General features: G+C 39.7%; 2 protein-coding genes across 3 annotated transcripts in view; both read left to right on the top strand.

The window, feature by feature from the left end:
• The first annotated feature begins 4,041 nt into the window (after nt 1-4,041).
• On the top strand, nt 4,042-8,575 carry pex19 (peroxisomal biogenesis factor 19). The gene is made up of 8 exons (XM_062993692.1): nt 4,042-4,101; nt 5,875-5,966; nt 6,295-6,457; nt 6,985-7,070; nt 7,321-7,494; nt 7,700-7,858; nt 8,176-8,220; nt 8,313-8,575. Exons 1-8 carry the CDS (start codon nt 4,044-4,046, stop codon nt 8,388-8,390), a joined length of 855 nt encoding a protein of 284 aa, XP_062849762.1. The 5' UTR covers nt 4,042-4,043; the 3' UTR covers nt 8,391-8,575.
• Nucleotides 8,576-11,692: 3,117 nt separating this feature from the next.
• copa (COPI coat complex subunit alpha) overlaps nt 11,693-16,160 on the top strand; it is a 30,427-nt gene continuing 25,959 nt past the window's right edge. Inside the window, exons 1-8 of one of the 2 annotated variants that reach the window (XM_062993689.1) lie at nt 11,693-11,851; nt 12,641-12,754; nt 12,835-12,908; nt 13,032-13,112; nt 13,393-13,469; nt 13,623-13,732; nt 15,687-15,796; nt 15,898-15,997. In XM_062993689.1, the coding sequence (XP_062849759.1) occupies nt 11,812-11,851; nt 12,641-12,754; nt 12,835-12,908; nt 13,032-13,112; nt 13,393-13,469; nt 13,623-13,732; nt 15,687-15,796; nt 15,898-15,997 (706 nt within the window). In that variant the 5' untranslated portion in view covers nt 11,693-11,811. The remainder of the gene's footprint in view (nt 11,852-12,640; nt 12,755-12,834; nt 12,909-13,031; nt 13,113-13,392; nt 13,470-13,622; nt 13,733-15,686; nt 15,797-15,897; nt 15,998-16,160) is intronic. The other variant, XM_062993690.1, reaches the window with a different exon arrangement.

Here is a 16,160-nt window from a genome sequence, read left to right as displayed (position 1 = left end):
ATAAAAACAAGCTGTGAAATCATTTATTAATCATTAATAATCTGTCCAGCATGAGAATATTTTAATTTTTAATCTAAAGTGTAAAAGTGTGATAATGTTCTAAATAATGATCTAAATAATAACAGGAAGTTTATAATCCTGATCGTTACTCTGATTCTCCAAACATTCAGTCACGCAGCAGCAGAGGATCGTATAAAATCATCCAGGTCAGAGCTTCAGTCCAGAAAACATCCAGTAAGCAGCAGTTCTGTGTGTAGTAAATGTTTTGAGCTGATAGGAAGTTTTAGTAATGACTCCTAAATATCGTGTTAACACCAAATTCTGATTCACATTCTGCTGTAAACTGATATTAATCAGACTGGGCGACATTTTCATTCTGTTATTTTTGCTCACCATGGTTGTAAAGAGTGATTATCTCTTGAATCAGTCTGGCCATCCTGTCTTATATATATATTATATTTTATATATTTTTCTCCCAATTTAGTGCAGCCCTTAGCGGAACCCTTTTTCACCTATGCACTCTGCACAGGCACCTCTCTATCTGCTAATCAGGGTCCTTGCACATATTCCAGTCATCCCTCCTTGCAGGCACTGCCAATTATGCCTGCTAGATCAGTGCTCCCTAACCACCGGGCCGCAGACCGGTACCGGTCCGTGGGTCATTTATTACCTGGCCACACAGAAAGAATAAATAATAAGAGACGCTACAAGAGCAATTACATTTCCAAAACTCTTTGGGTGTTATTGTCCCAAATCACCACTAGGTGGGAGCAGCGTCTCGTTGCAGGGAAAAAGCTCAGGATTAACACAGATGTTCCATTCTATAGTTCTTCTATTTTAAATCCTCCGCCGGTCCGTGAAATTGTATCTTATATTAAGCCGGTCCGTGGTGCAAAAAAGGTTGGGGACCTCTGTGCTAGATGGCGCCCAGCTGACTGGTGCCAACACCAAGATTCGAACCGAGGAGTTCAGAATCTCGGCGCTGGTGTGCTAGCGGAATATCCCGCTGTGCCACCTGGGTGGCCATCCTGTCTGATCTCTCTTATAAACGAGACACCTTCATTTTTATTACTGGATTACTGTGTTCCTAAACGTTCCTCAAGGTTCTGATGATGTTCCACCATCAGAATCTGATTATTATGGATTCCAACAAGACAAAGAAGCTCTAGAGCAGCAAAATACTGATAATGATCCAGAACTGCCACTTACTGGGTGTTTTCTGTGTGAACACTGAGACTGTTATGGTAGTGACAACCATAAAGCACTGATCTTGATCTTGATCCATGTCTGTATGATTTTATACACCACATGCTGCTGAATAATGAAAATCATGAGCAGTGCAGGCGTTCCTAATAAACTGATTAATATATTATTAATAAATAATGTAGAATTAAATAATTCTCTCTATAGAAATAAACAATATATTTATACAATAATAACTGTAAATGATTGCATTATTGAATGAAAGCACTAGAGAGGTGCATGATGGGTAGAATTTAGTTCCCTATGGGAAAATTAATTATTTAAGAAGATTTTAAGATTATTGCATGTTTTTAATCCTAAAATCTAAATCACTGATCACTGACGGCACCTTTTAATTAATCATGAACCTCGTTAGTTCTCCCACTCATCAGGAGTGTAACGAAGAGCAGAAAAGTGCACAAATACTGCAGCTAATTACTGTTTAAACATTATTAAATAATAATAATAACTGTGTGTGAAGGTGTAATCCTACCAGCTGCAAAATTTCAGACTTTTATTAATTTATTAGATCTTAATTGGCTCTTTAGGACTCCAGGATTTCAGATTGATGTGAGTTCAGTTGCTCAGTAGCTGCTGAATCCTGATGTGATTATATAAAGATCTCAGATATTCAAAACTCCGGCCTGAACCAAAGAAAAATTTTAATTAACATTAAATTCATTATTATTATTATTATTATTATTATTATTATTATTATATAAATCTGTTTTGAATTGAATTCCCTGATAATATGATAAACTCTTAATAAAGTGTTAGTACATGAATAATTACTGATGTAATAAAGAGAATTGTGAGTGAGATAAACCAGGACTGATTATAATGTACCTGTAATAGAAGCTTTAATAAAGAATCAGAATAAGAATGTCTTTATTGTCATTATACCAGGTATAACGGAATTAAGGTGCAAAACTCTACAGTGTTACAAACAATACATTTAAACAACTAGAATTTACAAAGATTACCAAAAATGTGCATTTACAAAATTACAATAATAAGAATAATAAGAATAACACACAAATAAACCTTCTGTCAGTAACACGCTGGAGGAATTGCACATTACCCGGAGTATACATCACCCCTAAAATTGCACAGTCCCATGTGAGTTTGATTCTAATATTCTGTGTGAATAAAGTAACCCAGCACAGTGTGATGATGATGATGATGAATGTAAACCTGATGCACTCTGAGTGTTGGTGATGTATAACATGCTCTGTAATGTGATGGATGTAAATAATAACACAAGCACTTTTATTCAGTACTGATTATACTGCACATCACCTACGCTTTCACGATTAAAATCATTCATGTCCACTCACTTCTCATCTACAGTCTGTTTCTTTCTCATATTAATGTCATTTTAGTGAATAATATTTAATATGTTTCTATTTTATTCTGTAATCTTGTTGAATTAATGATGTGAAAGTTTGATGTGAAGCAGCTCTGTGAGGTTTCGTATAGAAAATGTTTCGGTTTTTTAGAAGGCGAGTTTACCTGTATAGCACCTTTCATACACAGTGGCATTTTAAAGTGCTTTACATAAGGAACATGAAAAGCATTAAAAGAAAACATTCCTGAGATCTAGAACCTCAGAAACACATTTTACAAACATTTAGTTACAGTTAAAAGAACATGAAATTAAAACAAGAGAGATAAAAAATTAAGAACATGAAAAACTAAAAGAAAATATAAAGTTAATTAGCTTATAAAAGGTAAGTGCAATATGAAACATAAAAATACAGATTTTAAAACATCAAGGCCAAAGAGCAGTACTAATATAGTGCAAACATGTAGAGCTCAATCATAGGCACAAGAAAAGATAAATGTTTTTAACCTGGATTTAAACATTTCTACATTTGAGGAACATCAAATATAATATCTCCTGCAGTCTGTTCAGGCTCCAGTTCCAGTTCTATGCAGCGTAACATCTAAACGCTGCTTTAGTTTGGGCTCGACTAGCTGACCTGAGTCCATGGATCTAAGAGATCTACTGGGTTTATATTCTCTAAACATATCTGTATATATATATACAGTACAGTACAGTACAGTACGCCAATATATATATTCTGGGCCAAACCCGTTCAGTGATTTATAGACCAGTAGCAGCACTTTAAATTCTATTCTGTAACTAACTGGAGACCAGTGTAGAGAGTTTAGAACTGGAGTGATGTGCTCAGTTCTGAATGAGCTGTAACTGTTTAATGGTCTTTTTGGGAAGTCCAGTTAAGAGACCATTACAACAGTCCACCCTACTGGAGATAAAAGCATGGACGAGCTTCTCTAGATCTTGTTGGGACACCAGACCCTTGATTCTGGATCTATATTTAAGATGATAGAAGGCTGTCTTGGTGATAGTTTTGATAAGAAGAAACTCAGGAAATAATAATAAACTCATGAAATGTTAATTATTTTTTTAAATTATTAAGAAAAGATCAAAATGTGCATGTTGTAGTTTTTCTATCGTAGGCATGAGAACTACATTACCCATGAGCACCCGCGCTCACAATAGGCTAGCGTTAAGTTAGCTCGTGGATAAATCTAGACAGCTTACCTACACATCAAGCACAGTGATATTTTAGCTACACTTTACTAATAATAAAACAAAGCACTGTATTGTGTAACATGTTTAATGTAATCTGTGTAAAATATTTTAAGTGTTTTGGTGTTGTTATAATAGTAGCTAGCTTGCTAAAGCTTGTAGCGTCTGTAGAGAACCCGGATGAACTGAGGTTGAGGGCAGGTTGGATCACGTGATGTTTACGTCATCAGCTGAGGACAGAAACATGGCGGATGAGGAGCAGAGAGCAGAAGCTGATAATGAGCTGGATGAGTTATTAGACAGTAAGATATAAACTTTAAATACAGCAAATACATCAATATTATTATTATTAACATTATTATTATTAACATTATTATCAGTAGTTAAGAATCCGATGCTCGGTTAGTGAATACTGTTTAGTAGTAAAAGTGAGAAGGTTGTTTAATGTCGTTAATAATATTTCTGTTTCTTTTTAATAAAATTGGCGGTTTGAATGTTTTACTCAATTGTTGTTATAAAGTGTCCAAACTTCCAATTAAATTTTCTGCTTTTCATAAGTAATCCCTTTTATACTGGCAATTGATTTATAAACACAATTTCCCCCCATAAATCTGTGTTATGTCATAATGAACATATTTATCTTATAATGGAAAAACTATTTAATATTTATTCACCATTTACTTAATAAAAATGCTGAACTTCTTTCTTTTTCTGACTTTTGTGATGTAAATGGGAACATTTGTTCAAAAATACAATACAAACAAATGTGTGATGCTGTTCCAGATGTTTTTTTTCTCTTCTCAGGTCATTTTTACAATCTCAACAACAACACTGTCCCTAGATCTTATTATTTATATTGAAGGATTTAATATAACGGATAAAAAAATGACTAACAAATATATTAGGAACCTTCTTATCCAAACTTTTAGTTTAAGAACTATTTCTCACGTACCTGGGGATATTAAAAAAGCAGTTAATTTGGACTTTATCGTATGAATTTGTAGTTAATAATAAAATAAGAGATAAAATACTTATATAAATGCTACCCAGTCAGTGCTAGATTGAGTAGATTTATTACCATTTCTGATAGGTGTATCTTCTGTAAATGCTTTATTTTTTAAATGTGTCTATACATTTTCCTTTTGGGTGGATGTGTTCTGGGATTTGGGAAAAAAATTGGTAACCCAAGATGTTCCAATTAAAAGTCAATATATTTTTTTATATATTTAATAACCCTAATTTCCGTCCGATTGAGTCTTATATAATTAACTTAATAATAATATTAGCTAAATATTATATTCATAAAGTTAAAAATGCTAAAAAAAAATACCATCTTTTATTTCTTTTATAAATTCAGATTTGAAAATATATTTACAAACAATAAATTCTTTGAGCTCCTTGTTAAACAAGAAATGATGTAAATTGGTAACTGTTTAAAACTTTAAATTTATCTAAGAAGATTTTTATTTATTTACTTATTTATCTTTTATTTATCTTCATTTTATATGATATACTATTGGTACACGATTTATTTTAGATTGTAATTCCTCTGGCTTTGTTCTTTTCTTTTATGTTTATTTTTTTTATTTCTTTGCTGTTGTTCAACATACTTTATTTATTGTTAAAATTAGTGCAAGGTCATATTTTTGATAATGTGTTCATATATACTATATGTATGTTTATGTAATATTGTTGATTTAAATAAAAAAAATAATAGTTTTGTATATTTTTATGATTAATATAAACAATCACACTTTTATTATCTGCACCTTTATTAGGATTATTTACTCCTTTTGTTAGTGTTGATGATGTAAATGCAGTTCGAGAAACTAAATCTTTATATTTACACATGTCATGATTATAAACTTTCCTCCTATAATTTATTAAACTCTGTAATTATAGTGAATGTTTTTCTCTGTAGAGTTTAAATTTCAGCCTCACTGCAGGTACTGATGTGATTAATGCGAGGCGTCTATATACTTTCTCCCTTTAAATGAGTAAAGGTAAAAGACGTCATGCATCATAACTAACCTGCACCTGTACACTGATGTCATTTCCTGTTTCCTTTCACTCAGGTGCGCTGGATGATTTTGATAAGAATAATGTTCCTCGTGTGGCCCCTGAACCCCCCACTGCTCCCGGTGCAGAGGCTAAAAGTGAAAAGAAGGTACGAATCACATCACAGTCACCTCTGTAACCTGTAATCACCTCTGACAGGTAACAGAATGTGACTGGTCACGTGTGTGTGTGTGTGTGTATGTGCGTGCGTGCGTGCGTGCGTGCGTGCGCGCGTGCGTGTGTACGTGTGTGCGTGCGTGCGTGTGTGTGTACGTGTGTACGTGTGTACGTGTGTGTGTGTGTGTGTACGTGTGTGTGTGTGTGTGTGTGTGTACATGTGTACGTGTGTACGTGTGTGTGTGTGTGTGTACGTGTGTGTGTGTGTGTACGTGTGTACGTGTGTGTGTGTGTGTGTACATGTGTGTGTACGTGTACAGGCTCCTCTGCTGGAGGATGGTCGTTTGTTCGAGTCTCTGTTTGAGGGTGACATGGTGACCCAGGCTCAGCAGGAGTGGGAGAAGGCGATGGCAGAACTGGCTCAGGAGGAACCGGAACTCATCCAGCAGTTCCACAAACTGTCAGAGGCCGCCGGCAAAGTGGGTATGTCATCACATCCACTAACCACACCAGTACTCCAAACCAGTACTTCAACCCACTACCCCAACCCAGTACACCAACCCAGTACTCCAAACCAGTAACAAAACCAGTAACAGAGCCAGTACTCCAAACCAGTAACAAAACCAGTAACAGAGCCAGTACTCCAAACCAGTAACAAAACCAGTAACAGAGCCAGTACTCCAAACCAGTAACAAAACCAGTGCTCCGAGCCAGTAGTCCGAGCCAGTACTCCAAACCAGTAACAAAACCAGTAACAGAGCCAGTACTCCTCCAGTAGTCCATCACTCACTGTTCACTCATTCATCGAGTTTATTGTGACCCAGTATAAACATCAGAGCAGGCGGCTTCAGTTCGGGCATCGACCCCACATAGCCGATTATGTCTGTGTGATTACCTGGCTGGCCAATAGCCTTCTGAGATGAGTTAATGTGATGATGTGATGCGTTGATGTGGTGATGTAATGTGGTGATGTCATGTGATGATGTAATGTGATGTTCTGATGTTCTCAGGTTCAGATTCAGCTTCTCAGCAAGAATTTGCTTCCTGTCTGAAGGACACACTGAGCGGTTTGGCTAAAAACACTGATAATCTGCAGGTAAACTTTACACCACCTTAAAACCACCTGGAAATAAAGTCACGGCCTGTAACCTCAGACTAATGAACCTGCAGAACAGAACGACACTCTATTAAATATCGTTATAACATTAATTATTATTATTATTATTATTATTATTATTATTATTATTATTATTATTATTATTCTAAATGTTGTAGCTGAACGTGATGATCTGAACTCTGTAGACGGGGTTAGATCTACTCTCACCCTCCCTCCTCCCTCCTCTCAGGCGTCCGGATTGGCCGGAGATGATCTGGTGAAGACCTTAGAAGGGCTGGGATTGGATGAGAATGGTGAAGGGAGCGGGGAGGATGGTAATATCCTTCCCATCATGCACTCCATCATGCAGAACCTGCTGTCTAAAGACGTGCTGTACCCGTCACTGAAGGAGATCACAGAGAAGGTAGGTGTGATGATGCTCCTGTACCTCAGCACTCATGTACCCCTCATGTACCCGTCTCTCTCTCTGTCTCTCTCTCTCTGTCTCTCTCTCAGTGAGTGTGATGATGCTCCTGTAGGTCTTAGATCCTCTCTGTTCTACAGAACCCCTCCCCACACCTCTCATGTACCCCCTCATGTACCCCCCTCTCCCTCTGTCTCACTCTCAGTACCCCGAGTGGCTGGACAATAACAGAGCGTCTCTATCAGTGGAGGACGTGCAGCGGTACGAGCAGCAGCAGAGGATCATGGGAGAAATCTGTAAACAGTTTGAGAGAGATGTTGATTCAGAGAGCAGCTTCGAGAACATCATGGAGCTCATGCAGAAGGTTCCATCAGGGTTTCTTTCACTGCATTCGGAGGGGGGGGGGTCTGAAGCACTTTGCAGTTCTGATAAACACAGTATAAACTGATGGTGGTGGTGGGATTAGAACCAACCACCTTCCTATTACTAGTTCAGTGTTAATTGAGTCATAATCACTGAATCTGAATCATTGAATCTAAATCACTAAATCTGAGTCATGCAGTTTAATTCAGATTCATGCTGACTGATTCAGATTCATATAGACTGACACTATAAACACTGGTGCTGTACATCAATGACATTGTGTGTGTGTGTGTGTGTGTGTGTGTGTGTGTGTTACAGTTACAGGATTTAGGACACCCACCGAAGGAACTAGCAGGAGAAGCAGTAAGTAATTTTTAATAATAATAATTTATATTTTTAATTTGTTCTGAACATCCTGAAGAATCTAAACATCTCTGTGTTTTCTTACCCATCAGCCCCCAGGTCTGAACTTTGATCCCGAGTCTCTTAATCTTCCCGGAGCTGCGGGGGCGGAGCAGTGCTCTATCATGTGACCTGAGAGGCGGAGATTATTAATGACGATAACGATATGATGGAGGGGTTCGCGTCCTTCTCAGGTCGACGCGGCTCTACAGAACGTCTGAATCTGGATTGGCTGGAATTTCTCCGTTACACCCTGATACACCACACTACATCCATTCAGAGCAGATTTATAAATAAAGAAGCTGCTCATTTTGTACTCTGTACTCACCAGCCTTGCTTTACACCTCTAACATTAGTTAGCATGCTAGAGATCATGACTTACTCTGGTATTTTGAGGGTGAGTTAATTACAGGACGTTTATTCAGCGCTTCAGGGCTAATTTAGTTTATTATAATCCAGCGATATGACGTAAAGTACAATATATAATAGAAACCAGAGCCCAGGTCCTCTATCATGTGAGCTAACGTTAGGCTAACTGTTGTATTATTAGCCAATCAGCAAGGAGAGAAAGTTTAAAATAGTAATGTAGAGATCAGTGTTAGATTTATAGCTGCACTGACTCCAGTATAAAGTTTTAATTCCATTAATGATCTCACGTTCACAGAGACCCTGATCAGCCAGGGGTTCACATAGTTTTTCACAGTGTTCCCATGAGAATCGTTTCTTTTTATTTAGCGTCTTTAACACAGATCAGTTTGCAGCGCTGCCTGAAACGTGTGCTGCTGATCTCCTATTAATTACTATTAATTATTTCATTAATATGATTCACCTAAAAATATCTGTTTAAATTACTTAAAAGTACATCACACATTAATTTTGCTATGAGCCATAAGATTATGACCAGTCGCCTGATTTACTGTCAGGTCAAATGTATTAGTATAGCGCTTTTTACAGTCGACATTGTGTCAAAGCAACTTTACAGAATCCAGGACCAACAGACCAAAACCCCTGCTGAACAAGCTGAGGGTGACAGTGGCAGGAAAACCCCCCTTAAAATGACAGGAAGAAACCTTGAGAGGAACAGTCCTAACATCTCTGACCCACCGAGACATCTGAAGGTTCCTGAGGTACCAGGACGTTATCAGCAGCTCCTCCGTGGAGAAGTGATGCTCAGGATTCTCTGGTCCAGTTCAGATGCCAGCAGGTTCAGTGTAGGAGCTTTGGACAGGAGTTTTTATTGTTTGTTTGTATGATTTGTGTAAATTCTATTTATTTAAAGTTTCCTCCAGGCCACCCAAGAAGGATGGAGGTCCCTGCTGAGTCTGGTTCCTCTCAAGGTTCCTGTAATTATAATGAGTTTTTCCTGCCACTGTTGCCCTCGGCTTGTTCAGCAGGGTTTTCGTATCTGTTGGTCCTGGATTCTGTAAAGTTGCTTTGAGACAATGTCGACTGTAAAAAGCGCTATATAAATAAACTTTACTTGAGTTGCATGGGCACGCTGACTGGCACAGAAGGGTTGGCTGCATCTAATAGATCCCTTACCCTAACATGCACATTTTGAGGGGTGGTTGTAATGTTTTGGCTCATCAGTGTGTTCAGTAATACTATTTATTTGAATACTGGACATGACCAGTTAAAAGAAATTCACTTTCTAAAAGTCCTACTCAGAAAACACCCAGCAGCCTTGGAGGTGAGATTCAGATAATACACACACGTTCACGTCAGATCACTGAGAGATGAAACTGATCTCTCTTCTGTAAATAAGATCATATAAAACACATTCTGATATCAGGAGAATGAAATATTGTAACTCGTGGGTGTCGGGTGCTTCTGTATGTGCAGGATCTTTCCTTAAGAATTATAGAGTGATTATTAAACTCTGCAGATTAAATGTTTTGTAACTGATCCTGACTGTGTTTGTGTTTACTGTATAATTGTGTATTTACCGCTTGTATAGAATATAATTTGAATGATTTGGGTATAACTACTGTATTATTAACAGTTATTAATGTGTCAGTGATGTATGAGATAATTAAAGCTGTACATTTCACCCTTGTGCTTTTGCTTATATTCATATACATCATTAACTGTACAGTTTAGGTGAGCCTGTGTCCACTGTAGCATCAGACTCCTGTTATTCCACTGCAGTAGTGAAATCATAGATCAGCCGTAAATTCTGACCAGCAACGAGTCTCGATCAAAACCCCTCCGATCTGATAAACTGATCATTCTGATTCCTGTCTGTATGATTTCATATACGAGGATCTTCAGAACGTTTCCTCACATGTATATTGTGGTTCTGTTCTGTCGTGTCTGAGAGACTGAGAGACGCTTATAGTCCTGATTTAGCTCCATCAGATTTCCACCTTTTTGCTTCTGTTGTTTGTTTTTGTTCTGTTTGGTTCTGTTCTGTAGTAGTTGCTCGAGAGACGCCTATAGTCCTGATTTAACTCCATCTGATTTCCACCTGTTTGGAGGCTGAAAGAAGCTTTAAGGGGAAGAAGATTTTCATGTAATGATGATGTGAAAGCACCAGCGCATCAGTGGCTACGAGCTCAACCAAACACATTTCTTACTGACAAATTAAAAAGTCGGTATGATGCTGGAAAAATGCATCGGAAGGCGACGATGCAGAAAAGTGATGAAGTTTGTTTTTGATTCTTAATAAATAAAGTAGAAAAGTGAGGAAACTTTTTTAAGAACGCTCGTACATTGTGCTGCTGCTGTGGGACTGGATATTAACTTCCAGTTTGCCAATTTAAGTTTTTATGTTTCACACGACACCATTTTAATAAAACCTTTTAAAAACTGTGGGTTTCCTCCAGGAGCTCCTGTTAGGAATGTAAACAAAGTGTAAAACATCACGTTATAATACTAATAAATAAATAATAAATATTCAGTTTAACAAAAGTCTCTTGTTTGTTCTGTGATGTAATTTCAGATCCCCTGGCTGAGACATTAAACTCCAGACTCTGTAGAAACGGTTGTAGCCTAGTCTGGGCAGTTGTAGCCTAGCGGTTAAGGTACTGGACTAGTAACCGAAAGGTTGCCGGTTCAAGCCCCACCACTGCCAGGTTGCCACTGTTGGGCCCTTGAGCAAGGCTCTTAACCCTCAATTGCTCAGACTGTAAACTGTCACAATACTGTAAGTCGCTTTGGATAAAAGTGTCTGTTAAATGCCAAAAATGTAAATCTAATGTAAATAAATGTAAATGTAACGGTGGGTGTCCCGATACTTCTGACCCGCAGTGTAACGGCGCATGCGCAGGTGTTCCTAATAAACTGGCTGCTGTTCTGCTTGTGCTGCTGCTGTGTGAGGACGCCGCTTGGCGCATGCGCAGTGCCGCAGTGCTACGTGGAGGTTGGAGCGTGAGCGGATTGAACGGCGGAACTTTATTGCTCATCAGTACAGAAACACTCAGAGCTTAGCAGCGACGTGTCAGTCAGGAAGTGCTAACGGCTAACTGCTAACCTGTATTATTATTATTATTATTATATGTGCACAGCTCAGAGACGCGATCATAATTAGATTCATCACACTCATACATCGTCATGTTGACTAAATTTGAGACTAAATCTGCTCGAGTGAAAGGTGAGTGTGTCGTTTTATTCATGCTAACGGCTAACAGGATTCGCTATGCTAGCGCTGTTTATTTGTTTACGATTTAGTTCGTTTCTTTTACTTCAGATTTTCAGAGTCGAATATTTTCGAATCTTTGTAAAGTCTAAAATGAGATTTTTATACTTTAATAAAATGTTATGTCATTTTTTGAGCAGGCTGAGGTAAATAGATTAGCGAGCTTTTCGGTGCAGTTTAATTAAGATTAAATATTAAAGACTTTTATAACAATCAGATTAATTTAATTATACATATAACTACCGTAATTCTAAACTCCTATTGTGCATTACAGTCTACAGTTCACATTTATGTTATAATGATTTAATTACATATGTCACAAACTCATTAATACCTAAGTTAACAGTGTTCCGCACAGTACGCTTTTATTTACTTTTTACTATCTAATATTAATTCAGTACAGTTATTTTTATAAATATAAATAAATACAGATGCAAATAAGCTCCTGTTTTATTTTTATTTTGCTGTGATAATCTGCTTTTAATTAAATTAGTTTTAGATTGTTTTGATTTATTTATTATTATATTTTAGTTATTAAAAGAGCAAATTAGACTTTTAATCATGAATAGGATTCCTGTTTAATCAGATTAAGTGAGGAGGTGATGTTTATAATGACAGTATGTAATGAAAGAATTTATTGTTATTTGTTTAAATGATTTTTGATCTAAAAGTATTAAAATATCTCTGGTTGATCGAACTCTTATTGAACTGATTGAACTCTCGGATGTTTTTTTGTTCTGTCAGGGTTGAGTTTCCACCCGAAGAGACCCTGGATCTTGGCCAGTCTGCACAATGGGGTGATCCAGCTCTGGGACTATCGCATGTGCACCCTCATCGACAAGTTTGATGAACATGATGGTAAAAGAGGCGTCCCAATATTTCTGACCCGGGGCTGAGTGTGTGAGGTTTACGGTCTGATGTTTGGTGTGTGTGTGCAGGTCCAGTGAGAGGAATCGACTTTCATAAGCAGCAGCCTCTGTTCGTCTCGGGAGGAGACGACTACAAAATAAAGGTACATCAACGCACACACACAGGAATTAGAAGAAAAGAAGTCTGTTATGAGTGTGTTAAATCGTCATCTTCATCTGTCAGCCATGTTTATATAGTTCAACTGTGTGTGTGTGTGTGTGTGTAGGTGTGGAACTATAAGCTGAGGCGTTGCCTCTTCACCCTGCTCGGACACTTGGACTACATCCGCACCACCTTCTTCCACCATGTGAGTCTCCATCACTGCTCACACCAGCACCACCAGTTAGATAGTGAAGTTCACCCATCAACACACACACACACACACACACACATATAGTACACACACACATATAGTGCACACACACATTACGAGCACATAGAACACACACTCTTATGGGAGGATTTTTGGGGTGTGTCTGTCTGTCCGGATCTGTTTGTTCATGTAGGACAGATAGACAGATAGCTGGAGATGAACAGGGAGTCACTGTGATGAGTATTGATCTCTCTCTCTATCTCTCTCTGATCAGGAGTACCCCTGGATTCTGAGCGCCTCAGACGATCAGACCATCCGACTGTGGAACTGGCAGTCCAGGACGTGTGTGTGGTGAGTGTGTGCAGCGCTGTTACACTGTTTATACAGCCTGAGTTTAGAGGGGTGAATACTTTTCACATGTTACACTACAGTTCATTCATCAGTACTGTCTGTCTCTCTCTCTGTCTGTCTCTCTCTCTGTCTCTCTCTCTGTCTGTCTCTCAGTGTCCTGACGGGACATAACCACTACGTGATGTGCGCTCAGTTCCACCCCTCGGAGGACCTGGTGGTGTCGGCCAGTCTGGATCAGACGGTGCGGGTGTGGGATATTTCCGGTAAGGAGGAGCGGGACGTTAGCTGAGGGGGGGAGGGGGGTGGGTTTGGGGGTGGGTGTAGGGGTAGAGGGAGAGAATGATGAGGTGAATGTAAAGGTGAGATCTCTGAGGGCTTCTTCTTCTTCTAACAGCATCTCTAACACTCATTCAGACCTCATTTATACTCTAACACGACTGAGGGGAGCTGCTGCTGACATACATGCAAACATTTAATCCAAAGTGACTTAAGTGGGTTAAGGGCCTCATCCAAGGGCCCAACAGTGACTGGCGGTTTTGGGGCTTTAACCAGTGACCTTTTGATTACTACTCCAGTGCTGAAGTCCCTAACTTGACATTGAGCATGTTCACTTCAAGATGCACGTAAAGTTCCTGTCTCAGCCCGACCACGCCCACTTCACCAAACACCAGGCACAGTGGATCAGCAGCAGCTCCCCACAGTTACAGTAACTCAGCTGATAACAGCAGAACCACAATGAATGAATGATCATGTGACGTGACGTGACAATAACATTCAGCTCTGTGTGACGTGTGATTGTGTTCCTGCATGTTCAGAACTGACCGATCAATCAACCTGATCAGATCTGCTTCTTCCTTCTATTTAGCAATAACATACTGGATTAACAACTTACACTCTCCCACACTCAGTTACACGCTTACACACACACACACACACACACACAATAACACACACAAATGCACACAGAAACACACACATGCGCACACACACAATAACACATAACACACTCTCATACAAACTCACACACACAAGAACACAAACCTACGCACTCAATAACACACACACATACACACACACACCACACACACACACACACACACGTTCTCTTCCTGCTGTGTGAATGATCCTTGTATATTTAACACACCTGTTAGTGATGGGTGTGGCCGACACACCTGACCTCAGTAATTCAGGGTGGCGTCCGTGTACTTTTTGGAGCTTCAGTAACACACCTACTGGCACCTCCTGCATGATCAGCATGTTCATCCTCACCCTCATTCTTCATGCTGCCCCATCAGATCACGTTTTACATTTGATCGACCCCACCATCCCCTCCGCATCTGCCCCCATCCACCCAAATCCACCCCCCTCCCCCCGTCTCAGCTCTCCCCCCCCCCCCCCTCCTGATGGAAACATCTCCACCTGTACACCTCACTGTTGGGCTTTTCTTCACACCGCATAGATTTGAACACTGCAGACTCGGCTCCGTCCCAAACGCAGCTCCATCCTAAACGTTAGGGGATTAGATACTGTATGGGCTCTGTGTTTGGGACGCAGCCCGTTTTGTTTCTCTCTCCTGGTGCTGATTAGATTCAGAAATGGTTTTCTCCTCCTGATTGTCTTCTGGTGAATCCTGATCAAAACCTTCCAATCAGCTTCCTGTGGAGTTTTAATTCAGGTGGAGACGAGTGTGAGGACGAGGATGTACAACCACCCTGAGCTCCACTCTCACCCACGATCACTCTCACCCACCATTTCACCTCTTATCTGATTATACACGGTAGTTCTGGTGAATGAAGCCACGGAGGAGCTTGGTGTTATAACATTAGGTCGTGTTAATACTGTTATAGACGGTAGACGGTGAAAAGATCCGTCTGTACCAGAACTAGTAGGTTAACAAGGAGCTTCGAATATAATGCAGGTTTTATTTTTGCTCACTTTAGTGAACTTTTCAGTTCCTCTTTCATATTAAACCAAGCATCATTGTAGACGAGCTCACAGTAATGCTGGTCCTTCCCTAAGCTGTTGCCATGTAGTTGATTTTATACGACTGATAGCAGTTGGTGTGTCTGAAACACCTGAGCTCATAGGTTAGGAAGAGTGTCCACTTAATTTTGGTTATGTAGAGTTTAAATCTGAATGTGTAGTACAGTTATAATGTTGTTACCCCCCCCCCCCCCCCAATGTTCCGTGCTGTTGGACTCTTCATGTGGGTTCTAGGTTTGAGGAAGAAGAACCTGTCCCCCGGCGCCGTGGAGACAGAGGTTCGTGGCATCACGGGCGTGGATCTGTTCGGGGCCTCGGACGCCGTGGTGAAACACGTACTGGAGGTCAGAACCCGCTAATAACGTTCTACAGGAGCCGCCACACACCCGGGGGACACTTTATTAGGAACACTGAGCGGAGCTTGATGTGTGTGTGTGTTTTTCAGGGTCACGATCGGGGGGTGAACTGGGCGGCGTTTCATCCCAGCATGCCTCTGATCGTCTCCGGGGCCGATGATCGTCAGGTGAAAATCTGGAGGATGAACGGTGAGTGTGTGTGTGTGTATGTGTGTGTGTGTATATGTGTATGAGAGTGTGTGAAAGAGTGTGTGCAAGTGTGAGAGAGTGTGTACGTGTGTGTGAGAGAGTGTGTGAGAGAGTGTGTGAGAGAGTGTGTGAGAGAGTGTGTGTGAGAGAGAGTGTGTGGTTG

This window comes from Trichomycterus rosablanca, chromosome 4 (genome assembly GCF_030014385.1).
Source record: "Trichomycterus rosablanca isolate fTriRos1 chromosome 4, fTriRos1.hap1, whole genome shotgun sequence".
Taxonomy (NCBI): Eukaryota; Metazoa; Chordata; class Actinopteri; order Siluriformes; family Trichomycteridae; genus Trichomycterus; species Trichomycterus rosablanca.
The sequence above is the reverse complement of the archived record's forward strand: the minus strand, read 5'-3'. Positions and strand labels throughout refer to the sequence as shown.